At 43.1% G+C, this 16,960-nt stretch overlaps 2 protein-coding genes across 5 annotated transcripts in view; one reads left to right on the top strand and one right to left on the bottom strand.

The window, feature by feature from the left end:
- Positions 1–421: 421 nt before the first annotated feature.
- RPL36A (ribosomal protein L36a) lies at positions 422–6,991 on the bottom strand. The gene is made up of 6 exons (XM_059156818.1): positions 6,920–6,991; positions 3,085–3,282; positions 2,560–2,665; positions 2,309–2,376; positions 879–1,001; positions 422–571 (listed from the first exon to the last, which is right to left on the bottom strand). Exons 1-6 carry the CDS (start codon positions 6,989–6,991, stop codon positions 551–553), a joined length of 588 nt encoding a protein of 195 aa, XP_059012801.1. The 3' UTR covers positions 422–550.
- Positions 6,796–16,960, top strand: part of BTK (Bruton tyrosine kinase) — a 32,283-nt gene continuing 22,118 nt past the window's right edge. Inside the window, exons 1-4 of one of the 4 annotated variants that reach the window (XM_059157245.1) lie at positions 6,802–6,940; positions 11,673–11,820; positions 15,467–15,634; positions 16,176–16,274. In XM_059157245.1, coding sequence (XP_059013228.1) covers positions 15,494–15,634; positions 16,176–16,274 — 240 coding nt within the window. In that variant the 5' untranslated portion in view covers positions 6,802–6,940; positions 11,673–11,820; positions 15,467–15,493. Of the gene's footprint in view, positions 6,941–11,672; positions 11,821–13,267; positions 13,595–15,466; positions 15,635–16,175; positions 16,275–16,960 lie in introns of those variants that run through there. The other 3 variants (XM_059157244.1, XM_059157243.1, XM_059157242.1) reach the window with 3 other exon arrangements.

Below are 16,960 nucleotides of genomic sequence, written 5' to 3'. Positions count from 1 at the left end.
CTGCCAGGCAGCTTAATTCACTAGAAATTTTATCTTCTGCTGTTATTTCAACATGAGAATTTATGTCTACTTTGAAATCTGGGGGGTTATGTCAAAAGGTCTGAACAATGTTAGCGTTAAGTCTGAGAATATAGAATATAGTGTGCTCCATACAGTATGCTGTGCATAAAAACAGCCTAAATTCCTCACTGAAGGACTGAAGTAGCAAGGGTATAGGAGAGAAATTATTTCACTCTAGGTAAACTTTACGTTCACTATGGGTATAATTGATAGTTACCATGGGACTCTACTTACATCCCATGATAATAACCCTTGTTTAACAGCAAAAGGAATCCCATGAAAGCTCATGTAACTTAAGTGCCAAACTGGATGTTCAACCACCAAATTCAATCCAAAATAAAGTACCCAGAAGACTCAAGCATAAACTGCCCCATGAGAGGAATTTTATTGATGCCAGTACTTTATTTCCATCTTAAAAGACCAACTGCAACCAAATGAAGTGAACATAACCTCAAGATTTTACTGTCTTCATAATATAAAAATATGAAGTTTAGAACTGGATCACCTGGCCCTGTAATGGAACAGAAAAAAAAAGTGAGTTTTTTTTTTAATTTTGCAAAGAACCTCTACTCTCTCAAGTACACAATTATCCCCCTAAAGGGATCACCTCCTTTTAATTAAGTCTCCTCATTATCCCTCTACTACTCATGCCAAAACCAACACCAAAACCATTATACCAAAACCTCATACCTTCAGCTATGGATCTACTTATTTTTATGAGGATTGCCCCGTTCCGGATTCCACCATCAGTTAAGTGGAGAGAAATGTTCACCTCACCCAACAGGAAAGATTGCACCCTTCCACCTGCAATTATATACCTTTCTCTTCTTATCTCCTCCCAGTTCAAAATGTTTGCATCTCTTAATAGCCAGCATTCTCTTAGATCTGCAATTGGGCTCAACACATTCAAGCCTCAGCACAATCTTCTTTGTAGTTTTAGCCTGGAAAAAATGAAGTCAATCCTTTCATAAATCACTGCAGAAAATCTTTCTTCAAAACAGAGGACTGTTGGGTTAAGTACTACTTAAAGGGAAGCTTTGCAAATGACAGTTTTAGCAATTTGTCTTTAGCTATGGGGAGAAAACAGAAATGTGAGAATCAGTGCATTTAAGAAGAAATTTAATAGCAAAGGTAGATCATCTAATTGCCATCAAATCCTCTATTCCCATCAAACACCCTGAAGAGCTTCTTACCAAATGGTCATTTATCACACCACCTTGAACTTGTGGCCTTTCACCAGCTCTACATACTTGTATTCCCCACAAACAAAAATGGGTCAACCAAATCCCTGAAACCATGAACTGAACACAACTTTCTCAATAAACAGAATTTAATAATTGTTACTTCAGATTTATCAATTCTCTAGAGACTACCTAAAATTATGTCTACAATTTATGTGTATTCAACTGTATCTATTTAACTCAAGGTACAGGAATCAACTTTTTAAGACTACTCCTATAATCAGAATTCTACTTCTGCCTATTCACAGTTCTCCAAAAAACCAAAGCCTAGGCAGAATCTTCCCACCTTCTAAAGAAGTTAGCCAAATGCGAAAAGGCAATCTTTACCACCTTGAGCTCAAACCATTTATGGCACCTAAATGAACACAACTGTTATTCCTTAGTACTTTCTGGCAGGAGGCTGAATGAGCAAAGCACCAAAAGAAATGCTGTGTTCACAGGAATGCTGTTCCAGGCACTATGTACTTTAAGGGGCACCAGATCACCTAGGGCAGAACAGAAACTCATTTGGCCTGGATGAGGACAGGAGAATTCAGAAGTGCAGTGGGAGGCTTACATGATGATTTTAAGAACTCTGAAAGCCTCACGAGATTGGTTGCAGTATGCAGGCTTCTGAACTGAGAAGCAAAGTAAGAGAGCAATTCTCACTGCAAGCAAGGGCTGAAGATTCACTAGGGTATGAAAGGTAACGAAGAAAGGATTCACTGGTGTACTGAAACTTCAGTCCTTGGGAAATTAGAGCACATTCCTCTTAACTTAATTTTGCCTCTTCAAAAAGGTTAGGACAAAAATAATAAAACACCAAGATATTGCAAGATTGTAGACTAGAGTCTGACTAGAGTCAGACCGGGGTTGCGCTCATAGCTACACTGCCTCCTAGATGGGTCACTGCAGGTAACGTAGGGAATCGCTGGAACTATGAAAACACACACCTGTACTGTATTTAGGCTAGAGAAAAATGCAAAGTCTTTACTACAGAAGCATGTCAAATGGTAATTACTACTAACCTTTTTCCGGAAAATAGGCTTCGTCTGCCCACCATAGCCACTCTGCTTCCTATCATAACGCCGCTTTCCTGGAAGAATGAGGTTATTTGTTACAACATACCAAAGATAATCACAACTGCCACACGAAGTCTTCTTACACGTTTTATCTTGGGTTTTCCAGCAGAAAAACAATACCCAAGTGGCAGTGAGGGACGGGGCACGGCACGGTGTATGTATTCCACTAAAACCAAATTATATACAGGCCGTCTTACCCTGGGCATAAAGAGAATCTTTTCCTTTCTTGTACTGTGTCACTTTGTGGGGTTGGTGCTTGCCACACTTCTTGCAGAAAGTCCGGCGGGTTTTAGGAACGTTCACCTAGTAAAGAAACCGTTCAGAACGAGCAGCGTTATCAGATACCCTTTGCACAACGCCCTTAACGACCCAGCCGAACCTAAGACCTCCCCCGAAGGCTCGACTCTCAGTCCTCGCGAGCACACACCACCTGACTAGAAGGTGGTACAGCCGCCATGTGCTTCAGGTCCAGCGGCCTTCACTGGGCCCCGAAGTGGAGAGCGTGCATGTTCCCTCCAACCCCGGCTTAGTCTACCTCTTTGATCCCATCACTTCATTTCCTGACCCCGAAGCCCAGTGCCTTCGGGGCCGATCCCAGCAGCGCTGGGTTTCTTTGGTACAACGAGTCCGCGAATGGACCTAAAGCCAGCCTGGGTCGGCCTCCGTCGAAGGGGGTGGAAAGATTAAGCTGGATGTTACCAGGCCCGCTCCCCAAATCCTACCATGTTTGCGAGAGCGCAATCCACACAGAAAGAAAGAGACGTGCCCGGAAACGGAAGTATATAGGAGGTTTCTGGTCGCTCTTGCTCATGGGAGTGGCGAGAAGGACCATAGAGTCTAAGGCTCTGTGAGCACCGCCCTCTGGCGGCTGAGAGGACTCGCTTCGGAGCCGTGGATAGGAGCTTAAGGAAGGGCCAGGCCTGAGGCCGATCCTATCTTTGACCTGGGTCGGGTGCCCAAGCTTTGCAGTTCTTCCTCACTTCATCGCTTCTGGCGGACGCCGCTAGGTAGCAGCGTTAAACGAGGGAAACAGTGCTCGTTCTAGACCTTTGGGCGTCCCTGTCCCAATCTCCGAGGGAAGCGAGGACTAGGATCAAAGGGAGGAGCCCTACACACCCAGGTTCTGTTACTGTTTCATATCAAGGACACTGGGACTATTTTTGACAGGGAACTACTGGTTAACTGAAGGCTTGGAGGGAGCCAGTGCTCTAATTCATTTATCACATGGCTGTTTGGTTCATCCCACAAATGTTAATTGAATTCCTATTCTGTGTTGGGCTGCTAGGGCAGGGACACGGTAACAAAATAATCAGTCTCATAAATTTATAATTAGAAAGTACTTTGTAAAACAGTATGAAGGATCGGCATTCAAGCAGCCCCCTTTTATTGAAGGAACAAGTTGGCTGCCCTGAAACGTGACAATGAAATTGTTCAGCTCGCACAATAACAATCAACAGGCCAAGAGATAAAAAAAAAAAAATATCCAGCATCTCTTCCTTTCCCTGCATACCTGGCAGAAGTCATGTGCTAGGTTTCAAGAGTGTAGCAGAGAAAGACTGCAGGGTACTGAGTATTTAAAATGGATTGTCTCATAAAATTCTCACAGTAACTCCAGGAGGTAGGTGGTACTATCATACCCATTTTAAAGATAAGAAAATTGAGGCCGTAGGATCATCAACATTTTGCCCACTGTAGATAGTATTTAGTGGAACCAGGACACAAACACAGGTGATCTGATTCCAGAGCCTGGGTTTCTTTACCATTATACAGTATGTCTGTTGTGGCCTGGAAATTATAATAGTTAACAATTACTGAGCACTTAATATATACCAGGCGTTTTCCTAAACACCTCATCTACTACCTCTTGTAATCCAAACCACCCCATGCACTGTGTGCCATTACTAATATTTAACAGGTGAGGAAACTGAGGCACAACACAGGTGTTTATTTCGTGGAGCTGGAATTTCATCCCAGGTAGTTTCTAGCACCACAGCCTTGCACCTAACCATGTCATCACACAGTGCAACCAGGGTAGAGGTTGATGAAGAACTGAGCAGGGACTCAGGAAGGGGTACCAGTGATTAGGGGCTAAGGAACTATGAAAGCCTGGGGTCTCCTGCTTGCATAATTCTCCAGGAACACCCAGGGGTCCAGAGCTGACTCTCAGATTATCCCCTTTTTGTTGGGTGGTCTCTGGGAAGGAGATAATGAAAACAGTACCCCTACCTGCTACTACATTTCCTAAAAGTTTCTTTGCCGGACAGCCAGCCCATAGTTTCAGCATATTCTTCTCTTTGGGCTCTTAGGCAGTCTCACTGGACTTTGAGGGGCTTCTAGAGGCTTTTGATGTTAGTAACATGGAATTATGAAGACAGTGAACATGGCCCCTCTTAGTCAACCTTAGATCTTTGTATCACACCTTGTATGGTGTGGCTTTGGCTTTGATTCCCTTCACTAATCCTGGTCTGTGTTTTGGACATGCTCCTGCTCATTAATTTTCCCTAACATGAGGCGCCAGAACTGAACACAGGAGTCTAGATATGGCCTGACCTTGCAGAGTAGGTGGCCTATTTACTTTCCTCTATCTAGATATTTTACAGGAAGCCTATTTTCACCTTGGATTTTCTGGCAGCCATGTTACTGACATGACGTTTCTCTTCATTACTATCAGCAAAAACCTCTGAACCATTTGCACAAATCCTACTGCTATTCCACCTTCACCTGGAGTCTTTTAAAGTTCAGTTCAGTGCCCCATTACAGGACATGACCCTTAGCTCTGGTAAAATACACTTGCTCTTCATACCAGGTGATCAAGATCTTTTTACAAACTGATTGCTCTGGTTCCATCACCCAGTCTTGCCCCCGAGAGCGTTGTAGCATTCACAAATTAGCTAGGCTACTTTCTGTATCTTCCTCAAAGCTCATTAGGAAAAATGTTAAGCAGGATACTACCAAAACCAGAACCTTATATTACCTTGGAACTCTTTTGAGGTGACACTAGGCCATTTATTTGCACTATTTGGGTGCAGCCCTTCGATCATCTAGACAAGTGTGTTAAGGAAGGGCTCGTGGGAAGATGGTTAAAAAAAATTGCCTAGGTCTATCTTACCCTATCCCCTGTCCCATTCTCCCTTGTCCAGATCCTCCACTGTATGCCTATCAATTTCCAATCTCCACCCCAAGATGGATCTTGTGAAGAGATGGGCCAGGTGACAACAGTGAGCATCTGACTGAAGAAAGGGGGAGGGAAGGAAAATGTCTGTGATGGCGACTCTCAGACAGGAGACTAGAGCAGCTGTTCAGAGGTGGCTAGTAAGACGATGTATGTTGTCAATGATATAGTGAGATCGTGCAAGACTTATTGCCCATCTATCTTGTGCAGATGTGAGGATTACCCACTCTACCATTCCTACAAAATGCTTTAGAAAAAAAAAAAAAACACCTTGTTGTCTTAAAAACTCTGACAGACAGACTTCTGGTGAGATCTGTGATCTGTTCCTATGTTAAGATCCAGCACCTGGGGGCGAGAACATGGCCATGCCCCCTGTGTCAAGGTGGGCTTGCAGACCAGTCAGCCGGGGCCATGCTGCCATCCTGGTCGGCAGCCACGACCAGCTGCATTTTCTAGGAGAAGGCTCCGAGAGATGACTATGGCTAGACATAGGCTAGGAAGTAGCTGAGGACACATTCGGGCTTTGAGGGACGTGTTTACTTGGGTTCATGGGTTTACAGAGTTAAAGAGAAAGGTGTACATGAAGAGTTAATCCCTGAGGCCAAATTTGAAAGGGAGAAAATCAACATCCACAGAAAATGGGGAAGGGCACAAGTCTTTGTGTGGGCTTACATTCAGACATTTTTATCTGTAGGGGGAAAAAGGGCTTTCTTAGAAAATGACTCAGCAGGGGGAAGTCTTGTCTCTACCTCTCTCTCTCAGGTTCTGCACTTTGGGGTCCCTTTTGTGAGCACCCTCCATCTTTCCTTATCAAGAGTAACGGTGTGACCCCCCAATGTCCACTGCCTTCAAGGACAGGAGGCTCTAAAGACATTCTCCCTCATTAGACCCTTTGTTTTGTCTTTGCAGGTCTGCATTTCTTGTCCTTCCTCTAAGTCTCCGCTCTCTGCTGATTATCCCCACAGATCTTTAGGGTACCAGGTCCCTTTACCTTGGGGAGGTCAGCATGGTGACCTGTTTGCCAACCCAGCCCCATCTAGAGTCTCAGTGGCCCCAGTAATGTTGAGCAGAACACTTTCAAGAGCACATTCAAGACAGGAGTGTCAGAGGTCCCAAGCAAATGAAGGGCGGGGACAGTTGGGGGTTGGGTGGGGGGATAAGGACAGCAGCAGGGAACCAGATACCATGCTGCTGAGAAGAAGAAAAAAAAGGCATTGGTTTAAGTCAGGAAACAAAAAAAGGGAACTGAGTGGCTGTGAAAGGGTGGGGTTTGCTCAGACTGTCCTTCCTCTCTGGACTGTAAGAATATGTCTCCAGGGCCAGTGTCTTCTGAGATCGAATTACACCTTCAAAGTCCTGGCATCTCAATGCATCTGGGAAGCTACCTGCATTAAGTCAGGACTGAGGTGGGTCTGGGGTATGGCAAGGGCTGGGCAGCCGCCGCAAATCCTTTTCATGGGGACCGCCCCCCAAGGCAGGAGAGAAAGCATGGCTCGTGCCATATAGTCTTGCCCGAAAAGGAGGCTGACAGAGGGTAGCAATGTCATCAGTGCAAGGCCCTGGCAGCCCTTCCCGATGATCAGAAGGGACTGAAGGGTTCCTTCTGAGTCAGGTTGTGGGGGGAAGAAGAAGAGCAAAGAGGGACATGAGGGTACCACTGGAACAGGTAGCAACTGTTGGAAGTGGGCACCCTTGCAAACCTTGGCAAAAGAGGAATCTTGGCGATGGCAGGAGGATACAAATGTGCCATTTGGTCAAATACTGCCTGAAGATGCAAAAGGTAGATTTGTGTCCAGAGGCCCTTAGGAAAAGAAAATCTAAGAGGCACATTGAGAGAACAGTAAAAGCTCACGTGCCTTTGTAAACTGGGGAAAAGCCCAGGCTAACCCTGGGGGGAAGTTGCCTGCCATGGGCTAATTCGGGCCGTTGTTGCCAGGAGCAGAGCTGGCTTATTGGAAGGATTGTGTGTGCCAGCCTCGTGGTGATGTGGGTGACAGACTGGGCCAGAAGAAATTAGCCTCATCCTCAGCCCAAACAGTGGGGCTGACCCCTGAGGTCATGGGGCCAGTTTTTCCTATTAGCACTGCCTGCCATGTGCACGGCTTTCTTTTATCTTCATCATTTCTCCTCTTCCTTTCTCTTCTCTCCTCCTCTCCTTTCCCCCCTCTCCGTCCCCTTACTCCTTTTTCTCCCCCTACTCTCTCTACTTGTATTCCATCTTCCTATACACCCTCCTTTTATCTCGTTCATTACCGCATTCCCGGGAATAGGTTCAGAGCTTAATGAACAGTTGTTGAATTGCATTAGATTATTCCTGCCCTTTCCTTTCCCTTTCTAGTACCTTCCCCATAGGATTGTCATGAATAGTAACTCTGTTAATATAAACAAAACGGTTAAAGCCTGGCAATTGTAAGTGCTAATATCTCCATGTTTACTCTGATTTTTATACTGCCTGAGCGGCTCTGCCTAGGGTAGATGGTGTGGCATGTAGAATAAAAGTGGTTGGTGGCCCTGATCAAGACATCCTTGGATGAGCTATTAGACCTCCAAATGGAATCCTGGTCCAATTTCCTTTCTTATTTTATTTTTATTTTTAAAAAGATTTTATTTATTTGTTTGTCAGAGAGATAGAGTACAAGCAGGCAGAGAGGCAGGCAGAGAGAGGGTTGGGGGGAAGCAGGCTCCCTGCGGAGCAAGGAGCCCGATGTGGGACTTGATGCCAGGACATTGGGATCATCACCTGAGCCAAAGGCAGCCACCCAACCAACTGAGCCGCCCCGGCATCCCCAATTAACTTTTTTAAAAAGACTTTATTTATTTATTTATTTGCCACAGAGAGAGAGAGAGCACAGTAGGGGGAGTTGGAGAGGGAGAAGCAGGCTCACAGCTGAGCAGGGAGCCTGATGTGGGGCTCAATGCAGGGCTCGATCCCAGGACCCTGGGACCATGACCTGAGCCAAAGGCAGACACTTAACTTACTGAGCCACCCAGACGCCCCAGTCCTGGCCCAGTGTCCTGATCACCCAGTTCTCCAAGCTCCAAATCTCTATGGCATGTTGTGGGTTTCCAGACGCAGAACAGCAGCAAAGCCCAGAGGTGGGCTCTATAAAGCTGAGGGACTGTCCTCTGTACTGTTAGCTGTGTTCTAGCTCTGCTCCTTCCCTCCTTTTGCATGCCAAGCCCCTGAAACCAGGGTGCTATAGCCTCTTGGGAGCCTCAGTTATTTGATAAAACAATGCCATCCTCCTAATAAGCCACAAAATGCAAATACTCATGGAACCTAAAACATTCAACCAAAACACTATCCCTTAAGGCTAACCCTGTTTGCTCTGTTCTGACCTCCTTTATAGCCAAACTGTTTAAACTGTTTGTGTTAAAGCCCAAATTCTGTTGCTTATGGCCAGTGATGTGTTTGTCTGGAGCCCTTTGTGAACTCTTTATGGTGAGAAACAGTGCAATTTTCCATCCACTTCAAGGGTCTCAGTGCAATTTTAAATTATCATCACCATGATATACTATTTCCATTTGAACAAATCTCCTACAGAGACTTTCCTTTCAGCGGACTCAACCCATACCAGGAAGTGACTTAGGTGTAAGGGGAAGACATGCCTTTTGAAAACAAGTTCAGATGTTCTCCAAAAAGTTGCCAGATCCCTGCTGCTGTTTGCCCAAAGATGCTACGCTGAGGCCAATTGCTAACTCCTGGGAATAAGGGAGAGCTAGAATTTTCAGTGAGGCAGTATTCAACAAGAAGCTAGAAACAAGACATTGACCTAATTCACTCCAAAGCTGCTTGGTTATGCAAATGAAACCATCAGGGGAGGGAGAGAGAGAACTCCTCTGAGGACCCTGAAACAAATAGGCCACGTGTGACTTTCAGTTTCTATAGCGGTTCATGTGCACTGACACAGGGTGTTTGAAACACAAAATCCTTAATCCCAGGCTTTCCTTCTTACTCTCGGAGAAGCATCAACCAGATGCCCTGAGAGTTAATGTTGCTTATCTGAACGTCAAGCTCATCTCACAGCCTTGCATCCCTAAAAACAATAAACTATAGTCAATTAGCTCATCCTTAGAAGACAAGATTCTAGAGAGTCAAGATAAGTTAAATTTTAGACAAGTTGTAGGTTGGAATACACTGGAGTTCCAGATCACTGGCTCAATGAAAAAGCAGACTAGTCAGCAATAAAAACAGAGTGAAAAAACTGACTAGAAATGGAGCTGAAAATAAATAAAGGAATGGGAAAAGCAGACTCTCAAAAACTGCTGTCTGGAGTGGAAATTGGTAAAATACCTCTGGAAACTACTTTGTCAATATATTTCAAAATGCAAAATGCACGCAATATGCCCCAAGATTAATGCCTTTGCAAAATGAGCTTGTAATTGAGATTTTCTTTTTAATATTCTTATCCTTGAAACATTTTTTATAATTAAATGTGTTCATTTACTATTGAAAGAGAAAACACAGCATATGTTTAAGCCAGGGAAAACAAAAACTGAACCTAAAGAGAAGGCCAAAGTGCCTCTCAAGTCCAGAGCTAAAAATGGACACCACAGGAGTCACCCTCAGAGCAGAGGGACAGTGCTGAAAGTATTACCACCAGTCTGATGCTGAGTGCAGACTTCAGATTAACCATCTGGCTCTCATGGTCAATGTTAACATGACAAGAAGCTGAAGAAGAACCAGAGACCCAAGACCTCTTAGAGAGGACTGCAGGAGGTGAGAAGTTCCCTGGGAAACACACAGCCAGAAAACTGATTTTGGCTGGAGGGCCTCACCACAAATTTGGTCACCTGTTACACTGACCATGAAGTTTATCAAATAATGACTAGAGCTTCTTGGGAATTTAGCAAGAGTAATTTGGTTTCTTTGTTGCTATGGTTATATTCTAAAGAAGATGTCTCTTCTGGTTCCCAGGCCAAGGAATTCTCAGTGAAAATCTCAATTGGAACCTGAGAGATGCTTCTTGGGACTGAGAAGAGATTCGGGGAGAAGCTAAATTTAGCCCATCATACCTATTCTAATTTCAGACAGTTGCTAATTCTACCAGATTCCATAGTAAAACTTCAGGAAGACAGGACTGAAACGGGAACAAGGGATAACACAAAGCACATAGGCCAACAGATAAGCCAGACCTGGGTTTGCCATTTCGTCTGAGTAACTGAGAATTCATTCTGAGAGTGGAAAACCATGATCACTTGCACAAGGATGTGCACAGCAGCATCACTTATAATTGAAAACAAGCAATCTGAATATCCATCAGTAGGAGAATGGACAAACCAAATGTGATGAATTCATCATACAGAATACTTTAAACACATAGAAATAGTCTAGAGCTACCAACATAAATAAATCATAAACTATTATACTGGGAGGGGCACCTGGGTGGCTCAGTAGGGTAAGCATCCCACTTGTGATTTCGGCTCAGGTCATGATCTCATGGGTGGTGAGATCAAGCCCCATGCAGGGCTCCACACTCAGCTGGGAGTCTGTTTGGGATACTCTCTCTCCCTCTGCTCCTCGCCCCACTCACACCGAAGTGTGTTCTCTCTCTCTCTCTCTCTCTCTCAAATAAATAAGTAAATCTTTCTTAAAAAATTATACTGAGAAGAAAAGCAAGCTGCTGAAGAATATGTGGCTCAGTGGGTTAAAGCCTCTGCTCATGATCCCAGGGTCCTGGGTTCGAGCCCCGCATTGAGCTCTCTGCTCAGCAGGGAACCTGCTTCCTCCTCTCTCTCTGCCTGCCTCTTTGCCGACTTGTGATCTCTGTCTGTCAAATAAATAAATAAAATCTTTAAAAAAATGTTAAACATGCAAACCAAACTAAATATCTTTTGTGGATATTTATATATGCAGTAATAATGTAAAAACATGCCTAGGAATGATAAACACCAAATTCAAGATATTGTTAACCTCTGAGGAAGGACGGGGATTGGTTGAAGAGGAGTATCCAAAGAGGTTTTGACTCTATGGGTAGTATTTTATTTCTGAAAACACCAGAAGCAATTATGGCACAATGTTAAGACTGTATTAGAGCTTGGTGAGTACCTGAGTGTACTGTTCTTCTCTATACCATCTATTTGCAACATTTTATAGTGTAAAAGAAAATACATTTGATCAAAATTTTGTATTCACAGGATGCAATAACAACCCTAGGGACAAAGAGTGGATGGGTGTTTCACCTAATCTTATGCTTTTATCCCATCAACAATGAAAAGAAATCCTGAAAAGAAAACAGCAAGTAACACCAGTTAGGATCTCCTTGTGGAAGATTTAAAAGAAAACGTAAGAAAATCTGGCATGACTAAAAAGAGTCCACATGTGGGAGAAGGTACAGTTGACAGTTAACAGGGCTAAATCATCCTTTTTACTTGGAGGATTATTGCAGAGGAAAATGCTCCAGGACCCTGCAATCTCTCTCATCCCCTGAACTTACCACCATTTCCTCTTTTGCCAAATGTTCCTAGAAGATGCAGAAGGTCTCTCCTAACTACTCTTTGATGATAACCATGGGGGATTACAGGGTGCTGAAGTAGATAGCATCAAAACTCATTGAAGGCAAAAAAATAATAATTATATTCATATATATATATATTATATATATATTATATATATATGCCTTATATATCCGGGAGGCAATGAGGTAGGTATCACAGAAACAGCAAGGGCTATGGAGTCATAAATGGATGAGGTTGAGCAAGTCACACAACTTCCATGAGTCTCATTTTCTCAGCTCTGTGTTGAGAGAAATAAATGAAATAATGAGTATAAATAATGAGTATAGACTGCACTGAAAGAAACACAAGTTTCCTCCCACTCCCTGGGGAGAAAACCAAATAGATAGGCTCTGGGCAATTGAGTAATGCTTTAAAGGAGAAATAAAGAGAGAATGATATTTCTTGGATATTCTGGCTAAGTAGCTATCTGAACTATGACTGACTGGTTATTTCTAACTAGCATCTCCAGGACTCTTCCCAATGATAAACAGTCTGTGCAGTCTTCTGAATTTTGCTCTGGTGTTGTCCCTGATAGTGTTTCTCTTAGCTTGAGCAATGATAGGGCCAAAGGCCAAATGATAGGACCAAAGGTTTAGTTTACTGATCCTGCAGGTGCTTTTTGTATCAATTCCTTGGCATAGTGAAGTTTGTTAGATGTTTGAGCTCTTACAAGCATTCTCTTTATGAATTCTGCTGCTCCACAGGGAGCTGGGAGGCTGCAAATGTGGCTACATGAAAATCCTTGCATTTGTAGTATAATAAAGAGAACATTTTAATGCTGGAATTCTGTATTTTAAATGAAGAGCTCTGTGTTTTTCTATTATTTTTCTTCCTCTTTCTTTATATGAACAACTCTGTGTGTGTGTGTGTGTGTGTGTGTTAGTGTGTGTGTGTATAATATTCATGTCACTTCTGGTTTCCACCCCCACCCCCACTGTCTGAGTGAAGTGGAGGGTCAGCCCTCACGGTGCGTCCTTTGTGGTCAAGTTGACTGTCAGCTGCTGATATGGTTAGAAAAAAATTTAGAAACTTCCACAAATAAGTTGCAGCTGCCCTCCAGTGCAGAGGGTCCATCACACACCAACCTTCAGGAAGACATAAAGACAGATTCACCTCCTTTCACATTATATTGGTGGATGGATCGGTGATGGCTAAGAAGGAACTACCACATTTTCAGGCTGTGTGTCTGGACTGGATCACAAGGAATTAAGGGGAAAGCAGTCAAAGAAGGGGCAACCAGACCTTGGAAATCCTGGCAATCCTTTAACTCAATAGTCTAACCGTAGAGGCCATTTCACCCCTTGCTCTGAGGGGTGATGGCTATTGAGAGACTCGCTTACTTCCTCATATTTAGACCAGCACTGAACCCTAACCCAATAGACACTTGAAAGAGAGGAAGGCGTCCTCTTGTACAAACTGGATTTGTTCTAAAAGAGAAAAAGAGCAGAGGCAGCTTCCAGAAGGACCTATCTTATAGGAAGTAAGAGCAGAGGCCAAGACTAAAGCGGATGCTGGGACAGAGCAGGGAATGTGTCCATCAAGAGCTTGCAACAAAACTGAAGGTAAAATGATGGGTATGCTTTATTCAGCTAACAGAAAGAAAACTGGATGTAGTTTGTTGGGAGGCTTCTGATCCAATTTACTGCTCATGCTACTCACTTTCATTAAGGCTTTATTTTTTCCTCTGTAATCGGAGTCTTTTTGATTGTGAAGAGGTACTCAATCGGAATTCACTGTGGGAAAAAAAATGGTATTGTTACAAGGATCTCTATAAGTTGACAGTTCTTGAGAATACAGTATCATTACTTGGTTACCACTACTTCTGAATAATTGAATAATTTCAGGTTTGACAGAAATCTCTGTGGGTGTTGAGCATTAGAAAGTCCTCCGGTCTTATCAGTTCGTCACTCCTGCGGGAGACCATTTAAACCAAGGAGTCAGGGAACTGTGTGGCAAGGTGTGGGAAGAGGTACGCTCCTTGGCCTAATTTTTCTCAAAAGATCATTTATAAACCATTGAATGAATCCAGCACCAGAAGAGAGTTGCATCAACATGGTGAATAAGTGGCAAAGTGATCATTCTGAACATCCCTGGTGTTCCTTTAACCTATTTTTAATGTCTCCCCAGTATGGTAATAGAATTTTCTACACCACAGGAAAGAGCAAAATAACGGTGCAGATAGCCTCAGACTTTGATAAAAACCACTCCCTTGCTTCCCTGGTGTGAGCAATAATCTGTGCTTGGCAGGTAAAAAATGATGCTGACTTTATTTATTCAGAATCCACGGTGCCACCAGAAGCACAAGGAGTTTAGATTTACAAAATGCCATCTATTCCCCCCTTAAGAAAAACCCACATGTAACAAAATTTGAGGTGAGCTGGTGATTTTTTCAATACTTACTTAGTGCCCCATTTTGTGACAGTATTTATGTTTTCACTTTATCTTTCTAAGGAAGGTTTGGAATTTGTACTATGCAATTGTGCATAAACTTTAAGTGAATAACTAATAAGAAGCATGTTTTGCGTGAATCAAAAGAGCCAGTGGTGATTTTTCATAACTTTCTTTGCACTTCTGTACTTCAGTTACCTAAACTGAGTCTTTCTAGAGTATTGTGAGTTTAGAGAGGGTAAACAAGTTACTTTTTGTAAATAATCAGAGATGGCATTCATAAGAGCAAGACAGTTACATCACTTCTGTATGACAATGTCTACAAGAACCAATCTAAGAAAAAAAGGAGAGGAAAAACCAAAACCAAAACCAAAACCAAAAACAACCAATAACTGCCTCCCTCAAAATTGTTTTTCAGTTTTAGAACAAAGCTTGTATCCTTTGTAGCTCAGCCAGTGGCTGATGGGCAAAATCGGTTGGGCGGCAGTTAGTATACGTCCATAACTGCAGGTGCAGCCTCCATATTCTTACTAGACCCCTGGGTTACAGACCCGGTGGAACACTGTTTGAAAAACTGCATTCACTGTCTAGGAAACTGGGAACTGAAAGTCCAATATCTGCCTCAGTGGAATTCTAGCACCTGCATTGTCCCTTCTGGGGATATCAGAATCAACAGTTGCACTGAGACTTTTGCTGTTCACAGATCCTGCACATACAATAAAGGGTGGTTAGTATAAAATGGCCTCCAGACATTACCAAGCACACAGGTACATGGCCTTTGACTCCAGAGCATTCCATGATCTTATACAAAAAACCAGTGTACATGAACTCACGCTGAACCCATCCTCCCTATTCAATGCGCATCTATTACACCTGAAGACTGGCCGAGATGGAGGCTGTGGAAGAAGGATGTGAAGGTAGGAGGAAGGCTCTTCATTAGCTTTGCACGATTCTGTTCCATTTGAAACTAAGTGGCCAGGCTGAGGGGAAACCAGGAGGGATGAGGATTTATGTGCTGGGTGCTCAAGAACTTTCTTTATCAACAGCACACAAGTGAGCTCCAGGAAGAAGCTATGGCTGCCGTGATACTGGAGAGCATCTTTCTGAAGCGATCCCAACAGAAAAAGAAGACCTCGCCTTTAAACTTCAAGAAGCGCCTCTTTCTCTTGACTGTGCACAAACTTTCCTACTATGAGTATGACTTTGAACGTGGGGTAAGTTTCTCTGCTGTGAAACCTGAGTATCTAGGATTTGGCCTTAGATCTTCCTTGAGGAGGTAGATAACTTTTTGGTTGGAAGAGGGAGGTGGGTAGGGACCTAGGTCTATTTCAAACTCAGAAAAATGTTTCCTAGCCTAGAACTAACTGCAGGCACACTGGAGCAAAAATTCAAAGGTGCTAAGAAGCCATGGGCAAGGAGGGGGAAATCTTACCATTGGAATCTTACAGTTGGTGATCATTCATTAAATATTGTTGAGAAGGAAATCCAAGTCTCAAAAATTATTTATTTTTTATGGTAAAGGCACACACAGTCATCCACTCTTCTATAGTATTTGCCCTCTATCTGGTAGTCAAGGAAGTTTAGATTAATAGATCTGGAAGTGTCCTTGCTCCCCACCCCCCCAATGGCAGGTTCTGATGGATAGGGTGTGGGTGTCACTTCACTATGTTGAATGATTAGATAACAAAATCTAATTATCTGGTTGCTTAGTCACTCCTAATCTTTCTCCATTTTCTTCCTCATTCTCTTTCTCAGAGAAGAGGCAGTAAGAAGGGCTCGATAGACGTTGAGAAAATCACCTGCGTTGAAACAGTGGTTCCTGAAAAAAATCCTCCCCCTGAAAGACAGATTCCAGTAAGTAGAGCCCGTTGTCAGAGCAGGAACAGGTGGTGAGAAACTTAGAACACTTCAACTCTCTGTAAATAAACCTGTGATGCTGTGCAATGTGTTAAAGCTCCCTCACAAAATTCTTCACTCTGTTCTTGGTTATACTGAGTTTCAGCATTTTTCCCCCAGATGCAGAACAACTCACTTAATGTTGAAAAGTTCTAATACCAATTTTACGAAGACATATCAAATTTTCTCTCTCTTTTTTTTTTTTTTGGAAGGATTTTGTTTTTAAAAAGGCATCTCCAGACATTAGCAGAAGGAGAGGAAAAATATGGGGGTGAGGATTGGAGGGGGAGACAAACCATGAGAGACTATGGACTCTGGGAAACAAACTGAGGGTTTTAGAGGGGAGAGGGGAGAAGGGTGGGTGAGCCTGGTGGGGTATTAAAGAGGGCACGTATTGCATAGAGCACTGGGTGTTGTACATAAACAATGAATCTTGGAACACTACACAAAAACTAATGTTGTATTGTATGGTGACTAACATAAAAAAATAAAATTATTTTTAAAAATAAAAAATAAAATAATTAAATAAAAGGAATCTCTACAACCAACGTGGGGCTCCACCTCACAACCCTGAGATCAAGAGTCACATGCTCCACTGCCTGAGCCAGCCAGGAGTCCCAATATGTGAAATTTTCTTTTCTTTT

The sequence above is a fragment of the Mustela lutreola genome, chromosome X (genome assembly GCF_030435805.1).
Source record: "Mustela lutreola isolate mMusLut2 chromosome X, mMusLut2.pri, whole genome shotgun sequence".
In the NCBI taxonomy this organism is placed as follows: Eukaryota; Metazoa; Chordata; class Mammalia; order Carnivora; family Mustelidae; genus Mustela; species Mustela lutreola.
Note: the sequence above shows the minus strand (reverse complement) of the source record. Positions and strands in the feature narration are given on the sequence as shown.